Consider the following 25,298-nt stretch of genomic DNA (forward strand, 5'->3'; position numbering starts at 1 on the left):
TAAAGAGGATCACACGCCGCAGGACAACAACGCAGGAGGCTGGGACTTGCAGGAAGGAGTGCTGGGGGCTTGAGCTACAGGCTGCCTGAAGAACTGTTGGAGGTCATGCTAACAAGCCTTGGCAGCTGCAAGGGACGCGGTGCACGGGGGTACTGTCATGCGTGGGAAGGCAAAGGCTTACCTCCAGCCAAGTTGGACAGATAGAAGAGAGGACCGACGGGACCACTCCAGACCACCACTCGTGATGCAGCATCCACGCAGCTCAGCAGGAGAGGGGCTCCACGCAGCCAGTCGTCGCTTGCTGTAGGTGCCTGCGGTTGCGGGGAGTGATTCCTTCACTCCAAAGAAGATTCCTTTTTCTTCTTGTGCAGGCTGAAGAGTTGCAGTCTTCTGAGGATGCACGGTAAGGGAACTGTTGCAAAGATGGCAGGAACTCTGGATACAATGTTGCAGAAGAGTCTTCCTTGTGGATCTGCAGCTTGTCGATTCCTGGAGGGTCCTGTTGTGGTTCCAGTGGCCAGAAGTAGAAGTGGAGGTTGCAGAGGTGTCCAGCTCGAATCTTGCAAGCCGAATCTGAGGACCCACCCCAGAGGAAGACCCTAAATGGCCCTAAAAGGGGGACTGGTCAACTAACCAGGAAGCACGTATCAGGAGGGGGCTCTGACATCACCTGTCTGGCCTGGTCACTCAGATGCTCCCAGAGTTCCCTGCCAACCTTAGAATGGTTGGGATAGGGGAGTGGTCACTTCCCTTTCCATTGTTCAGTTTTGTACCAGAGCAGGGACTGGGGGGGTCCCTAAACCGGTGTGGACTGGTCTATGCACAGAGGGGACCAAATGGGCCCTTCAAAGCAAAATCAGTGGCTTGGAGAGACTACCCTTCCCAACCAATCACACCTATTTCCAAAGGGAGAGGGTCTAACACCCCCTCCCAAAGAAAATCCTTTGTTCTGCCTTCCTGGGCTTGAGCAGATCAAGCAGCAGGAAGGCAGAAACATGTCTGATGGGTGGCAGCAACTGGGGCAGCCCAGAAAACCCTAGAAGACTTGTGGGAGCATTGCTGAGGGTCCTCTAAGGAACCCCCAGAGTGCATGGAATCATAAAACTAATACTTGCAAATGTATTGGGGTATGATTCGGACATGTTTGATACCAAACATGCCTAGGTTCGGAGTTACCATTATGTAGCTGGACACAGGTAGTGACCTATGTTCAGTACACACATAAAATGGCGTATCCGCACTCACGAGTGCTAATGCAGGGGTGCCCTCATACACTGCTAGTGACCTGGTGCAGTGACCTGGTAGTGAAAGGGTGCATGCACCCTCTGACGCAGGCTATAGTGGCAGGCCTGCAGAACACTTTGCATGGGCTCCCTATGGGTGGCATATCATGCTGCAGCCCATAGGGATCCCCTGGTACGTCAATGCCCTGGGTACCTAGGTACCATATAGTAGGGTTTTACATGGGGATACCAGTATGCCAAATGTGGGGTGAAAAAGGCTCCAGCAACTAAGTTGGAAGGGAGAGAGCATGATCACTGGGGTCCTGGTTAGTAGGATCCCAGTGAACACAGTCACACACACACACACACACACACACACAGACAACAGGCAGAAAATGGGTGTAACCATGTCAAGAAAGAGGGTACTTTCCTACATGGGAAAAAAGTAGAGGCTCACCTCAAGGCAACAGATGCACTGCTTGTACGACAACTGTTACCATTTTATAGGCTTCATCCAGAAAATGCTGCTTCGGAAACGTGTGTCTACTAGTCCACTCCAGCACAAGATCTGCGGATGTGGCAGCAACTCTGGTGGAATGGGCTTTAACCTTGGTCTGTAACGGCTTCCCAGCTTGCGGATGACAAAATTGTATTGCTAGACTAATCCATCTGGCAATGGTCTGTTTTGATACTGAGGAACCTTTCATTACATCTCCATATGCTACAAACAGCTGGTCTGTTTTGCATATTTAATGTGTTCTTTGTCGACAAATTCTAGACATCCTTTAACATCCAGAGAACATAGTGATTTTTCCACGGCTGTTTGTGGATTCGGCAAAAACATTTGCAGGACCACTGACTCGTTGAGGTGAAAGTCTGATGGGACGTTCGGTATATACTTAGGATTTGTTTGCAGTAGAACGCTGTTTGATGTAAATTGAAGAAAAGGGTCTTTGATGGTAAAGGCCTGAATGTCACTTACTCTCTTGGCTGATGTGAGAGCAAGCAAAAGTGATGTATTCCAAGTAAGGTACTGGAACTCAAATTTGTGAATGGGCTCAAATGGTGGTGTCATGTGCTGTCCTAATACTACATGTTTAGGTACCACAAAGGCAGAGGCTTTCGAACAGGAAAGGAATGCTCTAAAGAGACCCTTGAGAAATTGTTTCACAATTCGGGTAGACCATAAAGAAGGGGCATCCTGAGAACGTCTAGACCTGAAAATTGCCACCAGATGCACTCTTATGGATGAATGAGATAGTCCGGATTTAGCTAGATGGAGCAAATAAGGGAGTATCTGGTCCATTGGCAATGTGAGAGGGTGCATTTTTGTATTGATGCAGAAGTGTTTCCATTTAAACGTATAGGTTCTATTGGTGGTATCTGCCCTCGCTTTTGCTAGTATCTCTCTGCATTCTGGTGGAATGTCTTATCTGGACAATTCACTGAATTCAGGAATCAGGCCGATAAGTGTAGAGATGATAGGTCTGGATTGGCCTTGGTTCATGGTCAGTAAGGCTGGCGTCTGTCTGCGTTGAACATGTGCTTGTTTCGGCAACAGAAGAAGATCCGTGATTCAGAAATGTCTGGGCCATTTCGGGGCTATGAGGAGGAGACAGCATTTTTCTGTTTTCATCTTTGCGAGCACCCTGTAGATCAACGGGATCAGGAAAAGCGTAAGTATAAATTCCTGACCATCTCTTCAAAAATCCATTCCCCCACAATCCTTTTTGGGGATTCCAGCTTGCATAATATGGGCCTAAGGTAGTTCACCTATTGCTATATTAAAAGATACCGTGGTACTACCACCGCAATGACGGGGATGATTCAAGTATGTGAATCCATGAAAGATCCAATACTGTAGAATGGATGGTGCTCACTGCTCCCACTTCCTCATTCTGTGTGCTCTGCCTCTAGCACTGGACCTCATATTCACTGGGATTACTCTGTTCATGTCATCCTTGATTTCAGGTATGGCTTATGCTGGCTGGAATATGGTGTGGTGGGAGAGGTCCTGACAGGGTAAGGTTTAGCCTACAGGTAAAAAGCTGTAATTGCAGTTTGGCCACACTGGGCTCAGATCTGCGACACCACACTTCCTTTGTTTGTTTCCTTTTTGTGGTTGTTGATTGTGCTGCGTTTAGGGATGGTTTTCGGAGTTGCAGCTACATGAACACGGAGGGACAATAGGTCTTTCTGGTAGTATCCCTACATGAGCTGTTCTGGAGGTACAGAGTAGGGGGAAGGGAAATTTGATAGTTTATTGCAACTGGTGGTTTATGCTGTTTTTTGTGCCCCAGATTTATGTCAGAAGTAGCTCTATCACACAAAACACATGACACACTAGTTCAAGCATATGATATAAATGATGACTGGTAGGTCCTTGGTTACTATTCCCATGTTTCTGCATTGCTTCTTGGAATGTTAACGGTCTAGATAAGCTCAAACAAAGGGCTGTCCTTAAAACAGCCAGGTGCTATGAAATGTCTCCTCCCTTCAGAAGGAACACCTGACGGGCACTCTCAGATTTGTAAAGGGTGTCTTGTCACCCATAAGGGCATCCAGGCACTGACAGTGTCCAGTTGATTAACTGTATAGCCAGGTCTTCAGGGACTTTCGGAACTGTGAAAGGGATGGGGAAGTCCAGAGATGAAAGGGTAGCTTGTTCCATGTCTTCGCTGCTAGGAAGGAGAAGGAGCAACCTCTGCATCTGCTACGTTGAATGCAGGGGGTGAGGTTTAGAGAAAGGGAAGCGGAGCAGAGGTGTCTGGTGGGCTGATGGAAGTTCAAATACATGGGTATGCAGTTGTGTAGGGCTGTGCATGTGTGGACCAGGACCTTGAACTGGCATCTTTCCTGCACAGGGAACCAGTGGAGTTATCAGAGGTAGGGGGTGATGTGGGTTCATCTAGGGAGATCCTGGATGAGTCTGTTGAGTCATTCTGTATAGTCCGTAGTTGTCAGAGGAGGTGAGCTGCGATCCCTGCATAGAGAGCATTGCCATAGTCCAGTAGGCTGACGATGAGGGTCTGAGTGATGGCGAGCCTTGAACTTTGGGGTAGCCATTTTAATATCTTACAAAGCATGTGTATGATGATGATGAAGAAGAAAGAGCTGACCTCAGTTGTCATGGTTAGCTTGCTGTCCAGAATGATGCCCAGGTTCCTAGCGTGGTCAGTGGAGACAGAAGTAGGTCAGAGTTAGGAAGACCACAAGGATGCCTCCCATGGGGACCTTTTGTTTCTGAAGATCAGTACCTCTGTGTTGTTCATGTGGAGCTTCAGATAGTTGTCTATCATCTAGTTGGCGACATCTGTCATGCAGTTGTGGAAGTTGGTTTTGCTTGTGTCTTCCGTGAGGATGAGTTGGGTGTGGTCGGCTTAGGATATGATGTTAAGTCAGTAGATTTTGACAACACTGGCCATAAGTATCAAAGTGTTGAAGAGGGTGGGGATGAGTGAGGATACTTGGGGTACTCCACAGATGATTTCCTTGGGTTCGGAGGTGAAGGGCGGGAAGGTGGACCTTTTGCATTCTTATAGTGAGGAAAGCGGCGACCCATCTGAGACAGACTCCTTGGATGTCCATGTTGTGCAGCCTTGTCATGAGTGTGTAATAGTAGACCATATCTAAAGCTGCAGAGAGTTCTAGGAGGATCAGTGCCACAGTCTCTCCTCCGAGTAGGGCTTGGATGTTGGTAGACGCGATGAGGGCTGTCTCAGTGCTGTGGACTCTGGACTGGGAAGAGTTGAGTAGGAGGTCCCATTTCAGATGTGATAAGAGTTGTTGGTTGATGGCTTTTTCTAATATTTTGGCTGGAAACATGAGCAGGGAGATCGGTCAATAGTTGAGTTCAGTGCCGTCTTCCGATGGTTCCTTTAGTAAGGTGTTGACTTCTGTGTGTTTCCAGTCCTTGGGGAAGGTGGCCATGGCAATTAAGGCGTCGAACAAGGTGATGAGAACATGGCGGATTCTGGCTTCGCCTAGGTTGAAGATGAGGGCATGGGTTAGTTGGGGCCCCTGAGTGGACCAAGTTTATGATGGAGATAGTGTCCTTTGGGGTGAGCTGGCTCCGTTCTTATATCCGGACGTCAGTGGTGGTAATGGGGTTGTTGTGTTTGAAGAAGTTGGTGGCCTTGGGCTGGGGCTTGAAGTTTCTGTAGATGTTGGTGAACTTGCCGTGGAAGATGTATGCCAGGTTGTTACAGAGTTCCTGTGAGGTGGTAATCTTGTTTGTTGTAGCTGAGGGGTTGGAGAATTCTTTGTCAAAATTGAAGAGTTCCATGCTCGTATTGGAGCTTGATTCAATGCATGAGGTTAAGGCCTTTTTCTTCGATTCTCTCAACTGTCTGTGGAAGAGGTTGAGGGCTGTCTTCAAGGCAGTCTTGCCGGTCGTAATCTTGCTGGTGCACCATCTCCTTTACAGTTGTTACAGTGTTTAGCGGTTCTGAGGTCTTCAGTGTACCAGCTAGTCTGTTTGGTGGACCTTCTGTGGGTGTTGTTGGCTAAAGGGAGTGACACTGTCGGTGCAGTTGGTGATCCAATTGTTGAGGTTTCTGACGTTCTGGTCTAGGTTGTTGGAGAAGATGGGATGGGTGGTGTTTATAACGTTGATCCATGTGTCCTTCTAGACTTTATGCCAGCTGAGGTGGGGAGTGCTGGGCTGACTGGGAGCAGAAATTGTGAGCTGGTGATGCTGAAGTGGACAATGGAGTGGTCGGTCGAGGAGAGTTCTGTGGTGTGGCTGTACCCGATGAGGTAACTGGAAGTGAAGATGGGGTCTAGCCCGTGGCCTGCCAGGTGTATGGGGTTGTGGACGAGTTGGAGGAGTCAGATATTGTCCATGCTGTCCAGGAGGTTAGTAGTGTTGATATCATTGTGGTCATGGAAGCGGAGGTTGCTGAGCAACATGTAGTTGTTGGGAGTCTATGGAGACAGGGGCAATGAAGTTGCAGAAGGCTGGACAGGGTCCAGGCAGAGGGTAAGCGAGGGTGCTTCTGATGGTGGGTTTGATGTCTATTTGGAGTCAGAAGTTGAGAAGTTCCATGGCTGGAGTGATGTCATTTGTGGGGGTGCATTGGATGGATTCCTTGTGTCTGATGGTGATCCCCCTGCCAGGCTTGTTGATGAAGTACTGGTAGGTGGACTTGTATTGTTCAGGTATTGCAGTGGTAATGTCAGGCGTGGAATTTGGGTTGAGACAGGTCTCAGTGAGGAAGAGGACGTCAGGTTTGAGGGTGGAGATCAGGTCCCAAATCTCTGTGGTGTGCTTGATAAGTGATCATGTTTTGAGAAGGGTGCATACGAGTTGGAGTTTTTGATCACATGGTGTCTGTGGTGTGTTCAGGGTTGGGCTGGTCGGTTGGCTAGTATGTGTGCTGTGACAGGTGCCGTGGCAATGGATGGAGGTGAAAGGTCCTAACATGTAGTGTGGATCAGTACAGTGACAGTGTTTGGTGCAGCATCCAGGGACGAGGGTGTAGAGCTCGGTGACTCTGCATCTGCAGGCAGTGGGAGGGCTGGGGGTCATGGCACTAGGAACAGTCCAGGTGCGGATGGGTGCGGATGGGTTTGCCTTTGGTGCACCTGTGTGCAGACGCGCTACGGCAAGGCCCTAAGTGGGGCTTCTGTGTGTGAGAAGAACGATGAGGGGGAAAGCCCAGGCAAGAAATCCCAGGCAGCTGCGGCGTCACTTGGTCAAACGACGGCAACTGGATTAGGCTGGAAGAAGCAGAACTGGAGACCACAGGCAAGGGCAGACTAGGCGCCCATGTGCGCACTAAATGTCCCTTTATTAATAAGTATGGTTATGATAGCACATACAAAGCAGGCTTTGTTAGAGGCTCATGGTGTCGCTGTTTTGCTCCAGAACATATTATCATTCATGCACACACAAACTTGGTGTGATACTCAAGACAACTATATACCCATTGTTGGGATGTTGGGGGTTTTCCCAGTTTCTTTTGTCAATGTATATGCACCCGCCCATTGTCCCCCTCTTTGCTTAAGTGACTTAGGAGTTGTGAAATCAAATAGCTAAGGGGTTGCCTAGCGATGTGTTGGCTGAGCTTTTATTCCCACAACACCAGCTACACTCTCCCTACTTTGGTGCCCATGGCACATATTCTAAGTAAGACTACATCATGCTCCCTGAACTTGACACAAAACATATCCTAGATGTACAGATTCCGGCTCAATGCCATTCAGACCATTCTCAGGTTAAGCTAACTGTTGGCTGTCAAAATAGGTCGGGCCCTGGAAACTGCCTGCTTGGTGGCTGACCGACTTCAAGTTTACAGACTATCACCTCACTGAAACATAGGTATACTTCTTGCAAAACACTGGCTAAGTAGCATTTCAGGGTATTCCATGGGAAGTATTTAAGCCACCTGCATGCAGCAGGAGTATTAGTTATCTGGTGGGTCGAAACAAACACCGAACATTAGAGGTTAAGGACTTAAGCTCCACGATATTGGTGATGGAATCTCAGTGGCAGTCTGCACTGGATTCAGTTATACAACAAAATATTGATCACTTCAAAACTAGAATTCAACAGTCGTTTCTGCAGGATGCAAGGTCGGCTTGGTAGTCCGTGCAGAGTTGGATCTACTGATGGGGTAACCAATCCATTAAATCATTACACTGGCTGTGCAGGCACAGGGAATTTCCCAGACACGCAGCCATGATACGTGGCGCGTGCAGCCAGCTGGTGGTGGGTCAGCAGTCTTAGCTGAGTTTGCCACACAATATTCCTCTCTCTTTGACAAACGTTAACCCTGGATCCATCGATGCTAGATACAGTTTGTTTGAAATCTACCACTTTCTTTCTCTTTACCTCCTTAGGTGGCTTGTTGGAGGGTTCATTGAGGAGGAGCTCGGGGAGGCTGTGTCCCATCTGAAGGAGGAAATTGTCAGGTCTCAATGGATTTCCCATAGAGTTACTCAAGCTTAAGGCTTCACATTCCATCCCCGCAAATAAGGCAATGATTGATGAGGTACTTGATGACGGGATCCTGCCGCATGATCTTCAGCTTGCTAATGTCATATTAATTCATCAACTAGGTGCTTCATGAACCCGTGTGGATTGTGCCTTCCCATTTCTCTCATTAACGCGGAGATGAAAGTGCTCACTAAGACTTTAGCATCCCCCTATTAACGGTGATTGGTTCCTTCGTCCACAAGGATCAATGTGGGTTCATGCAGAGGAGGTCTACTATAGACAACATTCAGAGACTTAATAATGCATTAGCTTTAGTCCGCAAACTGTAAGGCCCCTTGGTGCTACTCTTGGTCAGCTTTGAGAATGCACACAGAAAAAAACTCTACAAAGGTAAGGAGAGATATTCAATGTTGCTGAATACCAGTAAAAATCCTATGAGACCTGAGAAGTAAATTGTGTGTTATCTGCCAACTGAGTATTCCATGTGGAAGCAAGTATTGAACAGAAAGCTTACTTCCAGGACTCTTGACAAACAGAAAGGAGAGTAGAGGACCAATGACATCTGACTGTGTTTACTAGAATGAGGACCGAAAGCTGAAACAAAACAAGTAAAAACAACAGACAGGTCATGATGTAAAGTTCTCACCTCCGCAAATCATTTTGAGAAATAAAAAGATGGCATTGATGGGTGAGTGTAAAAAAATAAGTGCCTGTAAATGGAAATTATGAGAAAGTAGGGCAAGTTTACATTTAAAATATGGAAACTTATAGAAATAAAAAAATGAAGTCAATTCAGAAAGTACCGCCATTTTCTGTTGATATTCCATCTCAAACAAATGACAGCTCAATTGTGGTGCAAAAGTAAGTGTCTTGGAAATACATATAAATACTGTGGCATACCTTCATAAAGAGCTCCACTTTGTTCTTGTTCTGCTGCTTTCAAGAACAATTCTCTTGCCTATCAAGGAAATAACAAACTATGTTAGACAACTTTGTTTTACTTCTCGATTATAAATACGTACTTACAATGTTGACCAGACAAACACCATTAGGCACTAGTAAATATAGCCAGGCAATTTGAATATAATAGCAGGCATTAATAGGTTGCTACGTTAAGGAAGGAATATGTTAATTACCCTGTTAGCATCTGTTTGTGGCCATGCAGTGCTGTAAATTCACTTGATCTGCATACTTGTGCCATCTAGTGTTGGGTCCGGATGTGTGCAAGGTGTTTTTCTTCGAAGAAAGTCTTTCAAGTCAAAAGGTTGATTGAGTCCTCCTTCTCGGTGATACTGCGCATGGGCATTGACTCCGTTGTTAGGTTGTTTTCCCGCAGGAGGGTGAGAATGGAGTGTAGAAGAAGTATAAGTCATGAGATATCCATGTGCGAAAGTGTATAACAAACTGAAACTGTCATAGGTGTCCGAGGAGGAGGGTGGGCGCAGGTGAATCTATAGCACTATGTGCCACAAACAGATGCTACAGAACTATATTCCAGTTGAGGCATGAGGGGCTGTAGATGCACATACTCTGCACAGACTGTAAAGCATCCCCCCTCAAAAGCAGTGGTTAACCTGTGGGTGTTGCAGTTGTCTGAAAAAGAGTATGTCGCCAAGCCTTTCCTACATTGGCTTGTGGGTGTGCTAAAACATCCACACAATAATGTATGGTGAAGGTGTGTGGTGTGGACCATGTGGCTGCTTTGCATATGTCAGCTATTGGAATGTTGCCTAGAAAAGCCATAGAGGCTCCCTTTTTCCTCACAATGTGCGCTCTAGGAGGTGTAAGTAAAGGGCTTTTGGCTTTAGCATGGCAAGTTTGAATGCATTTTACTATCCATCTGGCTATGCCTGATTTGGATATAAGGTTGCCTTTATGCAGTGGGGAAAAAAGCAAAAAAAAAATTCCTGAAAAATTTTCTTCTATCAACATCGAACACAAGAACTCTTTTTATATCTAATATAAGTAACACTTTTTCCAGAACAGTATATGGTTGCGGGACAAAAACTGGTAACTGGATTGATCGGTTGAGGCGAGATTGAGAAGCCACTTTAGGAAGAAATTTGGGGTTGGTGTGAAGAACCACTCTTTCTCTATGTAGTTGGAAGAAGGGTTCTTCCACAGTTAGAGTCTGGAGCTCACTAACACATCTAAGTGAAGTGATGGCTACTAAATATACAACTTTCCAAGAAAGGAATTGCAGTGGGCATGAGTGTAGGGGTTCAAAAGGAGGGCCTATGAGTCTTGTGAGAATGACAGCTTGGTTCCATGAAGGTGCGGGTGGAACCTGTGGTGGAACAACTCTTTTAAGCCCCTCCATGAAGGATTTAATCACTGGGACCTTGAACAATGACATGTGTTGCCTATTTTGCAGATAGGCAGCCAACCGCAAACAGATGTAATTTTATAGATGTGAATGCTGACCCAGAATTTTGTAAATGAAGCAAATAGCAGACAATGTTTTGTACAGTGGCTGTTGATCTGTTATGAGTGACAGTAACAGAGAGACTTTGCAACATAACAGGCTCTTTGGGCTTCTTCAATAATGTCCATACATCCTTCTGGTAAATGTAGTTATCAGAACTTTATGACCTAAGGAGCCAAATTGCTAAGCTGAGTCTCTTGAGATCTGGGTGCCTGATTCCTCCATGGTTCTGAGTGAAAAGGTCCAGCCTGTTGGAGAGCCTCTCATGGGGAACTACAGAGGGGTACAGTAGTGCTGTGAAACAGGGTTTGCGAGCCCATGTGGGAGCCTCTAGGATCACTGTGAGAGATGTTAGCCTGAGCTTCCGAACCAGAAATGGAAGGAGAGGGATAGGAGGAAAAGTGTAGGCAAATATTTCAGGCCAACTCATCCATAATGTATTCCCCTTGGATAGTGGGTGTGGGAACCTGGATGCAAAGTTTGCACACTTTATGCAGCTGCGAAAAGGTCTATTTGAGGGAACCCCATCTGTGGAAGTAAGACTTGTAGGTGGAGTTCCCAATTCGTGGATTTGTTGCTGCAATCCTGCTTAGCAGGTCTGCAAAGTCATTGTCTGTGCCTGGGAGACACTCTGCTATCAGGTGAATGTTGTGACACAGAGCACATTTCCATATGATCTGTGCTTTGTTGTGAAAGTTATATAGAACGTGCCTCCTCTCCTGTTTTTATAGACAATTCATGGGTGCCATATTGTCCGTCTGGACTAGAACAGCCTTGTGAATGTGAGGAAGGAAAGAAAGCTTTCAAAGCTAGGTGAACAACTTGATACTTGAGAATTTGATATGGAGGTCCTGGTTGTTGGTATTCCATATACCCTGTATCGCGAGATCGTTCAGATGTGCACCCCATTCCGTCAGTGAGGCATCCGTTGTGTGAGTTATGTGGGAACAGGATCTAGAAGAGGATGCCCCTTTAACATGTCATTTGGAGGCCATTATTGCAGAAAGCGATAAGCTTGGTAGTCCACCAACACTAGATCGTGTAAGTGACCCTGTGACTGAGACCACTGACGAGCTAGACATTGCTGTAACAGGCACATGTGTAAACTGGCAAGAGGTACTACTGCGCATACAGGAAGCCATCATCCCTAGAAGGTGAATGACAGTCTGCATTGTAATTTGCTGATGTGGTTGAAAGAGAGGTAATAGTGCCTGAAAATGAAACTCTGTTGGAATTGGAATAGGCCGTTCCGATTTGTGTGTTCTGGATTGCCCTTAGATGCGGTGGAATCTGTAGAGGATTCAGATGGGATTTGAGAAGATTGATTGTAAACTGCAGGTTGTGAAGTAGGTTTATTGTTATCAGAGTGCTCTGTTGGCACTGTTTATGTAATGTGGCTTTTATAAGAGTCATCCAGAAAGGGAAAGACGTGTATTTGTTGTCTGCGGAGGTGGGTGGCTAATACTGCTAAATATTTGGTGAGAACCCTTGGTGTAGTAGTGACTCCGAATGGGAGTGCTTCGAATTGGTAGTGGTTTCTGTCCAAAAGTGTCCTGAGAAATTTGCAATGGGCTGGATTGATTGGTATGTGAAAGTATGCATATTTGAGATCTGGAGTAGACAAAGTCGCCCTGTTGAAGTAGTGGAATAAAATCTTGCAGTGTGACCATGTGGAAGTGTTCAGAGAGAATGTAGTTGTTGGTCTGTTATTTGTTGCCAGATAAGGAGAAAAATGTTGCAGATGCCCAGACTGGGGAGTCACTGCTTCCTAGTAGTGGTGGCACCACAAGGGGGGGGAGAGGGTAATTTTGAGGTATTTCCTCTATAGGAGCCCCTATAGTAGGTCTTTGTGGGGGAGACTGACTCCCCAGGCTGGGAGGAGGTGAAAGGTTCAAGGGTGGTGGTTTTTGAACCACCTCTGTAGGTGGAGCAACAAAAGAACCCTCTGGAAGCAGGTGCTCAGAGTGCTCCCAAGGACTTAACTGTTTCTGTGTCCTCTGATTTTTTTCAAATGTCTCGTCGACTTGTGGGCCAAAGAGATGATCCTTATCAAAGGGGGGAGTTAAGGATTTTCTGCTGAACATCAGGCTTAAAGCTAGAGATTCGAAGCCATGTGCGTCTACGGAGGAGCACACTTAGGTTGATACTTCTGGCTACGGTGTCAGCAGAATCTAGGGCATATCTGATGAGTGTTGGACATTAGTTTCCCTTCAGTCAGCAATTCCTGACCACTTTTCCTGTGCTCCTCTGGGAGATGTTGAAGGAGTTCCTTCATCTTGTCCCAGAGGGCATGATCGTTGCACTAACAGTGCCATGGAACTGGTGATACGCCACTAGTTACCCATTTGCCTGCTGCATCAATCCTTTTACTTTCCTTGCCAGGCGACGGAGAGTCGCCTACCCTTGTGAGTTAGCCCACTTCCTGTCACTTGTCACCCCAATGGAATTGGGTGGTACGTGTCACCCTATGTATGATGAATCAGACGGTGAAGCCCTATATTTTTTATCAACCTTAGGGGTGGATAACTCCGGCTCTTACAGGGTATTTAAAGATATCCTCCGTATGACAGAGCATGCCTTTCAGCATAGCCAAGTATTGTGTACCTCTGTGGGTGGATAAGAGTGTTTCTAACAAAATATATTCTCTTTTAGAGGCTCTTGAAAGTTAGCCGCCATCGCTATAATCTCCTGGTATGACAGGTCTGGATCTGTGTAGCATCATATGTGTCCCAGGGGTCAGTGTCCTGGGGCATTTGAAAGGAGTCATCTGCCTGGTCAGGTTGAAGTGCTCACTGCACCAGTTTTATCGAGACACTGGAGATCTCAAATTCGAGTCTGTGATCAGATTCCAAACTCACCCGACAAAAAGGGCCTCTTCTTTGACCTCCGAAGCTTCTGGATGGAGTTCTTCTTCAACATCCTGTTGCTCAAAGAAGTCTGGAGTGTCGTCTCGAGGAAACGCGCTCAATGATTACCTAGTGTCTTCTTCGAGTGAAAAGCTCAGCAGGCTTCGCAGTCGGCCTCCCTGTGCTCCAGGGAGATACAGAGGTTACAGACCTGGTGGGAGTCTGTCCTGGGGCATTTTGCATGGAAATGCAAGCAAAATCTGAATGGCGTTCACCAGTAGGTCATGATGTGGAAGATGGATCCAGCGATGAAGATGGAAGGCCACCAAGGAGCGAGGCCCTCAATGACTATCCTGTGTCGACTTGACGTTTGGTTGTGGCTCGATGTGCAGAATAAGAAGAAAAAACAATTAACAGCAATACCAATGCAAAAAGGATAGGAGCAAAGGAAGAACCGATGACTGTCTTGATTCAAAGCGGTAGCACATACATCCAAACCCAACGGCGGAGAAAAACTGTCTAACTGTGGAGTTGATGCCCATGTGCAGTATCACTGAGAAGAGGGGTCACTCAGTCTCATGACTCGAAAGACTTTCTTTTAAGAAAAACAACTTGCACACATAGCCAAAACTAGATGGCAGGAGTATGTACAGCCACACATGCCCTGAACATGAACCCTTCAGATTTGAAAAATCATAAATAATTTAAAAGAAGGGGGAAAAAAAGGTTTAAAAATAAACAAATAAAAAATAAAAAAAATACCACGAACTTGGCGAAGCAAACTGGTGTACATTCACCCAGATTTGCTTACAGGGAAGTAGGTACCGCTACCTCAGTTTTGTGATACTGGATTACTTGCCAGCTGATTTTAGAACCTAGAATGGAACAAAAAGTGCACTACTTATGGCTACAAACTTCCTTCTTAATAATATGGATAATGGAGTCGTAAGTGCTGGCACTCTGCTCCCAGAACTAGAGGAACTAGTAGTTACCAAAAGTTGATGGGTATTGTCTTGTTTGTCCACAGAATGGGCTCTGTTCACGTCCCTTCAGAATATCCCAGGCTCTTCATGATCTCCCTTCATCTCAGTGTAATTTTCTTAGGATTTTCACAGGTACACTGATTACAGCCATATCAAAGGCCCTAATAAAAATGCACATACCAATACAAAACTTGAATGTAATTCTGAACATACATCTTCAGTTCGAAAAATCGTCTCTAATGATTAAGTTATTTGCATTTGGTCATGCTCTGTCTGGTGGATATTCTAACTGCAGTTTCCTCACCTTCTGCACCACATGGCAGTTTCAAAGTGTAGTAACGTCTGACCAGAAGTATCACTTTCCTCTGTTCAGGTATTTGATGGTTTGTTACATGATTAGTAGAAGTTACTATAAGCAAAGGATTCAGTTTGGCAAGTAGGGGCCCAATTTTATTTCAGTGGCGGGGAAGCATCCAGAAGGTACATTGTCCATCATGTTGAATAGGATTTTGAACTTGATTTGGGACCTGATGGAGAGGCACTGTTTGTTTTGGATTCCAGCAATAGAAAGTATGCAACATCTGCTATAAAACCGAAATCTCGTTGTTGCACAAAAAACAAGCACTGGTAAAGTCAGTAGGCCTGTATTATAACTGAAAGGGACTGGATGCATTAATTCATGCAGTCATTCATCCAACTGTCAAAGCATTCAATCACTTATCACCCATTCACCCAGTTATTTACTTTTGCACTCCTGTATCAACACATCGAGCCTCTAGCACATTTTTGCATTCACCCACTCGTCCATCCAATCACACACACACAAACTCATCACCAGAGTTATCAACCAGGTCTACCAAGTTTCAGACAGTTCAGATGGGTTTTAGGGTGCTTTTGGTATAGTTTGACTAACACCCTCTGAGGAATGATAGGACTTCTATTACTGTGTGACTGCTAGTGTGCGAGGGGGTGAGAATGGAGTCAGTAGTGACTGTAAATCAGTGAGCATGTAAGTGCTCTGTCTTATCTGAGGCCTGGTAGGAGACAAGGAAGGGTAAACCTGGTGTTTGACGGAGAGGAGGGCTCCAAATGGCCTTGTCTAGCAGAACAGGGGGTATACTGGGGAGCATGATGGATGTCCACATACGTAGATAGTCAGAAGACTGAAAACCATCACACGACAGCAGATTATTTTCAGAAAGAAATATGTAACCGCTACATAAATCAACATTTTTACACACTCAGAACACTGATCACAAAATATGACCTAGGCTATGTGGCAGAGTTGCTGAGGCTCTAGCTTACTGACACCCCTAATAAACAGTTGACACATCTTCTGAGTAAATCATACAGATAAGGGACCTGAACTAGCCTGGAAAGGGCCTGTAGGGCAGCACCAGCACATGGCACAGAAAGAAACCAATTCTTATTTAAGTTAGTGCAGGCACCCGGGTTATATTAAACCCAGAGAACAGTCAATGCAACATCATTCAACAAGTGTAGGACACCGAGTCAAAAGCAGAAGCTCTAAATCAAAAAAAGAACAAGTGACTCATCTGGCCTCCCAACAGATAACCGTGATCGTGTTGTGTTGGCCTTCAAAACGCCCTGGAAAATGAAGTTGACCAAGGGAATCTCATGGGTCAACAGATCCTTGAAATTCAACTCCCCTGACCCTTTCTTGAGTCTTACAGAAAAATGAGAAAGGAACCTTCGCAATATGGATGATGACTGGAGGAAAGATTAAAGGGCATCTCGCACCATGGGGATCTCCCTAGTACTCAGACTGATTCCGTTTCAGTATCGGCACAGCGTTTCTTTTCATCCCTCCAGGCTATGAAAGATGGGCAAGGCCTCCTTCTCAGCACATCCAAACTGTGGGGAAAACTGAACCACATTTTTGCATTTTGTTTGGCAATGGCCGTCTTTAGCACAGTACTGGTCAGAAATGTATGATCACTTAGAGGAAGTGGTGGGTCACGCCTTTCCTCATGAAACTAGAAATGGAGGAGTGTTACTGCACCTACTCTTCAGTAGTGGCAGAGGGGAATGTGGCAGAAGGGAATGCACCACTGTGCCCTGGCGGAGAAGAGTGTGTACAAAGGGCACGGATGCCTCACAAAGTATTTTAACATTTGGATGAGAAGGAGGCAAAAAGGGCAGAGTGCTTGATTTTTATGACGGGGGGCTTATTACATTTCTGAAATCAATTCCTACTTAGTGGTGAACGGCTAGTGGCCTTCTGGCAATGTACAAGGTTTAGGGGTAGCGAGGTCCCAAATGTAATCAATATATTGTTATGTATCCAACTGACGCGGTGAACCTACATTTGTTGGTTTACGATTTTGGTTTTAAAAACGCAAAGAAAAAAGCTCACCAAAAAAGAAAATTAAATTGACAAGGTAGCTTTAAACCTACGTCTTATCGGAGATTAAAAGAAATTGACTGGCAAAGATGAAAATAAGCAGTTCAAACTCACCCAAACGAGTTTCAAAGTACACGATTTGCAGAAACCAAATTGCAGACATTCAAGAACGGGTGCGCACTTTGAAATACAAGGCAGAAGCCTCGGTGGGCCAGTCAAGCAATAATGCATATTGTAGGAACAACAGAAAAAAAGAAATTGAAAGAGTTGGCCTGGAACTATAGTCAGAGGGGCTCGTTTAGCAAACAAGTCATAGTGCAAGGTTTAGCACCTTTTTAAGATTTAATTGTCACTGACAAACTGAAGGTAATGGCAGGTGCCTAGTAAAACTCATTTTGTCATATGGGCAGTTACTAATGATGCTTGGGAACTAAAACCACTGTGACAAACAACGCAGAAGAAGAAACAGTAAACATCAAGAGAAAGGCTGGAATCAACTAGTGCAGAAACTAGAAAATAGCAGTATTTCGAAAAGTCACAGCATGGCAATCCGAAGATCAATCTATGTTGGTGTTGGACACAGACGTTACCACATCAGCTCTGGAGTATGAAGGATAGACACTAACATTAGTCACAACAACGTCAGCAGATTCCATTATATGGCATGGTAAACCGGGGTCTCTACTTGAGAGAAGGTGTCCATGATGCGCCCTCTGCATGCCTGAAGTAGGAATTTCAGAAACATGAATGATTTTGAGATGGATACTGCCTCTACTGGGGCAGCGTCTTACTTTGCATTAGCTGTAAGTATGGGCTTCAAATGCTTCATATCAGGTACTGCTCTCATATTCAAATGTGACAATGCTGGTGATGCAACTTCATGTAAGGTATGTGAAAGTTACCACCCCTCACCATGCATGTCTCACCATGAGTGGTTGAAACTGCTATCTTTTATAATTGAATTACTGGCTATGCTTGGGACTAGTTACTCGTTGCTGCCCAAGGAGGGAGTTTTCGTGGTTAACACCAGACTCCTTCCAGAGACACTGTGGTCCGTCTAGAGCAGCTGGATTTTCCTGCTCTAGAGTCTAGCAGGAAAATCCGGAGTTTTATGTGTGAATTACTCAATTGAATCGAATCAGCCACAATTCTAGGCTATTGATAGTTAGCATTTGTTAGTTTTCTATTTTTTGGTGGTAGACTGCGGATAACAATATGCGATTTAGAATATGATACCATACATACACTTGTCCGTATGTTTACTTTAAAACAAGATTTGTTTTTTAAGTGCTGTCTGGTAGAATTTGACTATTACTCTATGGGTAGTGTGAAAATGCTCTCACTAATGGCAGACTGCTGCTATGTGGGCGGTGGGAATCCTTCTAGTAGTGCAACACTGCTAGCCTGTGAGGGGTGTAAGAGTTGTGTTGGTATTTAGGGTGTTATGGTTTTTGTTTTTCCATACAGCCTTTAACAATTTACCTTTTGTTTTATTTATTGCCATGACAGAAGACATACCTTGTGCTTAACAATGGGCTAGACTTACTTTTCAAACAATGCTGCAGCAATCGTTCCAAAGGAACCTATCCCTCGGTTTGTGAACCTTGATGGTCTGCTTTTCCTAAAAAGGTTGCTCAAACGTTGTTTATTTAATTCTGAAAACACTTTGAGTGACCATTGGCAGACCACTATCACAAACTAAACCCTCTGCGCAGACCGCAGATCTCCCTGACCCCTTCATGTGTACACTTGATTGGGTTTACTGGAATCATCATGCACCAGTTCCAGGAGTGATCTTAGCTCCCTTGTCCGGAAGCCCCTTGCAGACAATCACCCTCTAATAAGAAACTGTCTCTGGCATCACATAAGAAGCTTAGCACCAATTCCCAACAGCTGCACTTCCTAGCTGATGTTAACAGTGTACCCACTGCAAATCCACTCCAGTTCCCAAGCTTGCGCAAACGCAAAGGGCACATGTACTGATCAATGACCTTCTCATGCAGGGCACGTGTGGTATAATAAGCCTTAAGGAAGCACCTGATTTGGCAACATGCAGAATAAACTGTGCATGCACTGAAGTGTTCCATGCTCATACACTACACGAAGCAGTGTAACACAGCATAATCGTAACCATTGCTGTCATCGCCCCCTGGAATACACGAACAGTGGCTCTGGGTAAACCCCGGCAGTGGGCAAAACCATACACAATATGACCACAGGGGCTCTGCTGCTTACTTACTGTAACATGCGGTGGTGACCAGAACACTCTGTTCACCACTGAATATCTTGCTGCTTTGTCCCAGCTTCTGCTGCGGGAACACTTGGCATGACGTGCTAATGCCGTTTTTTTTTAACAGCAAGTGGAACTGCAGGTGCTGAAGTGAGCAGTGCCACAGCAGTGATGCTGTGGAGCTGGACATTAGCTGGGCTGGATTCATTCAAGAGTAGCGGGTAATAAAACTGCACCTCCATTGAAATTTTGTGGGAAATAACTGGCTGGGGTGTGGGAAGCACAAGGCAATCTGGCCTCTAATTATGATCATTGCAGCCTTTTGCCTCTTGTACCCTAGGTGCGCCTTACTATTGGACCCAAACTGAGCACCTAGTGTACCCCTACACTATTTGACCCTAGGAGTAGTGGGTCCAAGGCTTACTCAGGGATGTGCTGTGGGTAGGAAACCCAGAACTTCATAAAGGGCACTTCATGAATCAATGTTCGAACAATGGTTTTACTTTTGAAAATAAAAATAGTTAAATTCACACACAACTTAATACTAGACATAAAATTACAAACGTATACAATGGAATCTAGACCTCTCTAGACCCTACTGAACTAGATATCTGTGTAAGAAGGTCTCAGTGTTAAACAATATCTCTTTTTATACGGCCTGCTACCGCCGAGGCTTTCCTCCTCAATTCCACAATCGGCCCTCCTGTCTCACAATAGGCAATAATGTGCACATCTTTCGGGTTAGGGGTCGTAAATCCCTGGCCATATTTTATTTTTAACAAAGACATTTTTGGTAAAATCACACATCATTCCAATGTTATACGCTGTGACCTTTAGCATTTACATCTTTATTTACAAAGTGTTGATGTCTAGCCTTTACAGAGACGCTAATACACCCAGTCACCTAATCTGAACTTGTTCCCAAGTATCGCAATTCAATGAGATCAAAACTGGTTCAGAGGTGTCTCCTGGTCAGAGATCCACCCCTTCCATCTATGTGACCCGGGGTGGGTCCCTTCTTAAGGGAGGACCCCATCCCCCCACAACTCCTCCCGGACACATTTAGTGTAGGGGGCCCCTCTGCCTACCAGTATGCCTACCTCAGACACCCCCTCCACCCCTCAGTCTTCCCCCCCCAAAGGGCCCATGCTAGGTTTGCACCCAACGCACATGTGAGAATCGTTGGCCATAAGAACCAAATGCCAGAGATTGCTCCCAAACCACAGTGCCCCTGGATGTTCGATTTGAATCCCTGCTAGCACACCTTGGAGGGCCCCGTGACATCGTTGGCATGCTTAAGTAAGGAAAGGAATGCCAAATTGCCACACTAGTCAATCTCAACCCACCAAACTATGCACCTAATAAAAAAACGACATGAGAAGGAAAAACAGATTAGTAAGACAGTCACAAAACACAAATATGTTCTCCCAAAATGGTGGCGTCCGACCTGCCTTGAAATGAAAAATTGGTTAGCAAAAAAAGTCAAAGACAACACCCAAGAAAACATGTACAGCGCGGAGCTCCATTACTACAGGGAGGTGGGCAGGATAAAAATCTCTTCAGGGGCGGCAGCGTCCTAGGCGAGGTGGCAAGCAAGAGGGAAAGGCCAGCTCACCACCTTGCGGCCCTTATTATGGGCAGTGTCGACCTGAGCGACCCAGAAGCAATACAGGTGCTTCCAGTGTCGTGTTGGCACCAGAACCAATTGCTGTGCCCCTTTCAGAGGGGTTGCAGGCACATTGCATCCTCGCCCCAGCAAGCACTGGCCCGGCACGATCTGTCATATATGTAGCTCCCCCAATATGGGGGAGCCTGGGCATATGGCCCTGTACCGCCAAGGCCTTTCTTCCCAATTCCAAAATCCACCTCCTGCATCATGACAGGCAATAACGAACACATCTTTTGGATTAGGGGTCGCAAACCCATGGCCGTATTTTATTTTTAACGACATTTCCAGTAAAATCACACATCATTCCAATGTTTTACGCAGTAACCCTTAGCATCTACATCTTTATGGACAATGTGTTGATGTCAGCCTTAACAGAGACGCAAATACAGCTAGTCACCTAACACTATTTAAACATGTTTCTGCGTATCACATGTGCAGGTGGTAGGCCATAAGGACTAGATGCCAGCGATCGCTTGCTACCCCCCACACCCCTGGATGTTCGATTTGATTCCCTGCCAGCACCTCTGGGAGGGCCTGGTGAGATCGCCATCATGCTTAAGTACGGAAAGGTATGACGAACTGCCCCACCGATCATTATCTCACCCCGCCACAGGCCAGCATAGTACCCCTGCTATCTGCCAAATCCCTGTCCCCCACCCCTCCACAAGTTGATATTCTATTAAGGGTGGTGTACCAACTAGGCCAACAAGTTCCCTAGGACAGTGGTTCCCAACCTTTTGACTTCTGTGGACCCCCACTTTATCATTACAGGAGCCCGGGGACCCCCACTGACTCTTTATTGGAATCCGGGGACCCCCACTGAGCCATTACTGAAAGTTGGGGACCTAATCTATTAATATTGTTTATTTTCTTAAGCAGCCACGGACCCCCTGAGGAGGATTCACTCGACCAAGCTATCACTGCCTGAAGAAATCTCTTAGCTAGCCAATCAATCGCATAGCTCATATAGAAATCTCTGGCCAATATGAACCAAGTCACAGCCACCTGGATGCAGTATGAGGATGCCAGGGGGCGTGCACCCCTTAGGCAGCATTGTCTCCAGCACAGAGGTCAGTTGTGAGAGCTACAAGCCTCCACAACTGTAGAAGGCCAAGCAGTACCCTGGCTGCTGCACCCTGGACGCACAAACAACTCTGGAATACAGGTCCCCTGTTCGCAGCACATAATGGCAGATGACCCACACATCTATGATCCCGTTCGTCCCTGCGTGTACCGGGGCCGCCAGGACACCAAATCACCCACTCAGTCCTCCGCACTTAACAATAGCATTAAAGGAAAGAGAAGGGAAGAAGAGAAACAGGCATCAGAAGCAGCACTTATAACATATGCAATCTCACATAGTGCTTGTAACAGTCAGAGGGCCACCTGCTAATCTTTTGAACTGCCGTGCCCGAGAACCCCATTGCCACTACCACAGTGACCATCCCAATTCTAAAGGAGTGAGTTCCAAACTCTGATGAGTCAAAGCCCACTGCCTGCAGAGCACCCTTCAGTATTTTTTAAAACTAGTACCTGGTCAGAAGGGTACCATCGGGGTGGACCAGTATGAGGCCCCCAACACCCTGAGCCCAGTGAGCCATGAATAACTCCAAGTTATGGGAAGAGCAGCACACATTACCCAGGGCCCTATGCAATAGAATTGGGTCACCCCTACTGACTTGGAAAGGGGTATAGTAATCACCAGAGTCCTAGCACCATCCAGTCACTGAATATCTGTCAGTTAAAATCACCCCCCCACCCCTGTCCTTCTTGTTCTTAATACCAACTCACTCACTCAGCCTGAGTGCTGCATAAAAAGTAAGGGTAAATGCTGCCCTAAATAGGCTAACCTCCCCGGGTGACCTACAGATGTCTCTAAAAACCTCTGGAATTGCAGCCAATTTGACAGAATCAACAGGGCGTCTAGAATCCAATCTAGTCCCTTCAAGCCGCTGCCAGCCCCTCAAGGCTCTTGGTCCCACCAGTGTGCGAAAAAGGAGATCAGCGCGGTGTGGCACCTGGCACAAGCCACCGACAGGACGTCTCCCCTAAGCAACCCCTTAAGAATGTCATAACTAAGAACGAAGCAAACCAATCTGCAGTCCCTGTGTACCCGAAGAATTCGCAATAAGCGATAACCACCACGTTGTAGGCCCGCTTGGTCTTGGGCACTAAACTGGCTGCCACGACGTCTGGTAATTGTAGGCACCAAGCCACCACAGATGGCCTGGGCAGGACGTGGGGAAGTCTGCTGATCTGGAACCTGAAAACCTGCATCTTGAAATGAGAAAAGGCATCCGCAGCATTGTTCAATCCACCAGGCACATGCTTGGCTTTGAAGAGTACATTCAGCTTCAAACATAGTAGTACCATTTTTTCAGCACCCTCAGAATCATCTTACACTTCGCAACTTGTTGATTGATGCAGTCCACCACCATCAAATTACCAGACCAGAATACTACGGACTGACTGTGGAACTGCTCCGGCCAAAGACAATGCCACAGGAATTGGAAGAAACTCAAGAAAAACAATGTTAGTAACCGACCCGGTCTGTACCCATTCCTTGGGCCACCCATGCGCACACCATGCTGTCCCCAAAATTGCACCAATCTCTTCGCTACCTCCTGCATCAGTAAACAGACCAAGTTCCTCATTGGTTCTGGGAAGTCCAGACCACACCACCGTTCCATTAAAGTCATGCGGAATGACTCCTTGATTCTCAGGTCCTGTCTAACCTCGCTGGACAGCCTGGTATGAAGATGCTTTACCTTCTGCCCCAACATGGCTTGGGCGATGGATCAGGAGGATGGGCGCTCCATGATCCAAAACGCGAAATTGAGCTGCCCAACCAAAACCGGTACCTGGTGTAATGTGACATTTTTAGCCGCCAGGCATGCCTGCAGGGCTTGGAAAAAAGCGTTGACCTTCTCCAGCAGAAGCCTCGGCACATCTGGCACAGAATCCAGCTCAATTCCCAAAAACAAAATTGAGGTTGCAAGCCTTTGTGTTTTGGCCTGTGCTAGCAGGACTCCAAACTCCCCCCATCAATTCCTGAAACCTTAGCACATTGCTCAGTACCAGGTGGCCCCAAGAAGAGAAAATTATCTAGGTAGTACAGCAACCACTGGTGTCCTGACTTCTGCCTGAAAAAAGTAGGAACAGGACACGGAGAAGCCCATAAGCATACACTTATTGAAATAAAAGGCTCCCTCAAATTGGAAACTAAGCAGATCAAAATTCTGAGCATGGACTGCCAGCTAATGGAAATCAGACTCAATATCAGACTTCGCTAAAAGGGCTCCAGGTCCCAGCTCCTGTAGCATCTGGCTCGCCTGATCATGGTAAGCATACTTAACCAAGCATAATGCCCCATCAATAGCCTCATTCACAGAGTTATGTATCAATCTGAACTGTCCTGATTCTTTTTTCAGAGCAACCCCTAGGGAGGGAACAAACAAAGCCGTCAAGTGGGACTAGGTCGAAGGGACCTGCCACCCGACCAAGACTCAGCTCTTTTTGAATCTTTGTCCTGGCCACCCCCAGGTTGGACCCGATAGGTTGCTGATTTCTAGAGTGAGGGGAGCCCACATAACCATCAGCTGGAACCCTGAAGCCTTTCTTAAAGCCCTCATACAATGTCTGTGCTGCTGGATGATTAGTGTAAGTAGTGAGCCAGTGGACCATTACTGTCAAGTTAACAGGCGAGGGAGCTTTGAAAAATTCAAACTAATCACACCTGCTTCTTGGTGCCCTTTTCCTTTGACTTTTTATAACACTTGGATTCTGGGTGGGATGTCAATCCACAAAATGAACAAATATGTTTCAATCTACAACTTCTCAGAGGTCAAGTACAAGTACGCCGGTTGAAGTCCCAACAAGCCCCTTTCTTTGTCACCCCACCAGGCTACTAGCGGACCCTGTTCCCGCCCACAAGGTCTGGTTATTGGCAGCATTGGTCCACTTCATATAACGCAGCTGGGCAATGATATCAATCTGGTCCCATCCCAGGGTGGCCCTATTGGCCTTAAATAATCCTCCTGAACTCTTTATCATAGTCCTTCCAGGCCGACCCACCATATTTATCATGAGCACTCGCAGTTCTATTCTGCTAGCACGCCAGCTGAGCGCCCTAGTCACTGAAGCACTCTGCCATGATGGCCTGATAAGTTGAGAAAGCTCTAACCCAATTTCACCAGAGTTTTCTCCACCTTTTTCTTGTATGGCCAATGGCCACAATTCCTAGAGTGTGAACATTCTTTAGAACGCCTGGCCTCCTCCCCCTCAGACTTATCCACCAGCAAGTCAAAAATGTCCATATATGCACCCTTCCATATTTTCCCTTTCATCTCCATTAACAAATGTATACCCAGCTGTTCATGTTCAGAACAAATATCACAAAAACCCACAGCTGGTAAAGAGGGCCCCGTACCTGAGGTAGCTGCTCTCTGAGCACGGGGGGGGGGGGGGGGAGTGACGTCACCTTCCCTGCTGCTCCCCTAGGCGCGCTGCCACTTAAAGAAGTACAAGAAGCAGTAGGCGTTTGGTTGGCTGGCTGCACGGAAGCCCCGCCATTCTTTTGAGCCTGACTCCCTATTGAGGCTGCAGTAGCAGAGGGCA

At 46.3% G+C, this 25,298-nt stretch overlaps 1 protein-coding gene across 3 annotated transcripts in view; it reads right to left on the reverse strand.

Annotated features, from left to right (window-relative positions):
• FBXO9 (F-box protein 9) overlaps positions 1–25,298 on the reverse strand; it is a 343,828-nt gene that overhangs the window by 257,835 nt on the left and 60,695 nt on the right. For all 3 annotated transcript variants that reach the window (XM_069235799.1, XM_069235800.1, XM_069235801.1), the window contains one exon: positions 9,064–9,121. In XM_069235799.1, the coding sequence (XP_069091900.1) occupies positions 9,064–9,121 (58 nt within the window). The remainder of the gene's footprint in view (positions 1–9,063; positions 9,122–25,298) is intronic.

Source organism: Pleurodeles waltl, chromosome 5 (genome assembly GCF_031143425.1).
Source record: "Pleurodeles waltl isolate 20211129_DDA chromosome 5, aPleWal1.hap1.20221129, whole genome shotgun sequence".
Classification (NCBI taxonomy): Eukaryota; Metazoa; Chordata; class Amphibia; order Caudata; family Salamandridae; genus Pleurodeles; species Pleurodeles waltl.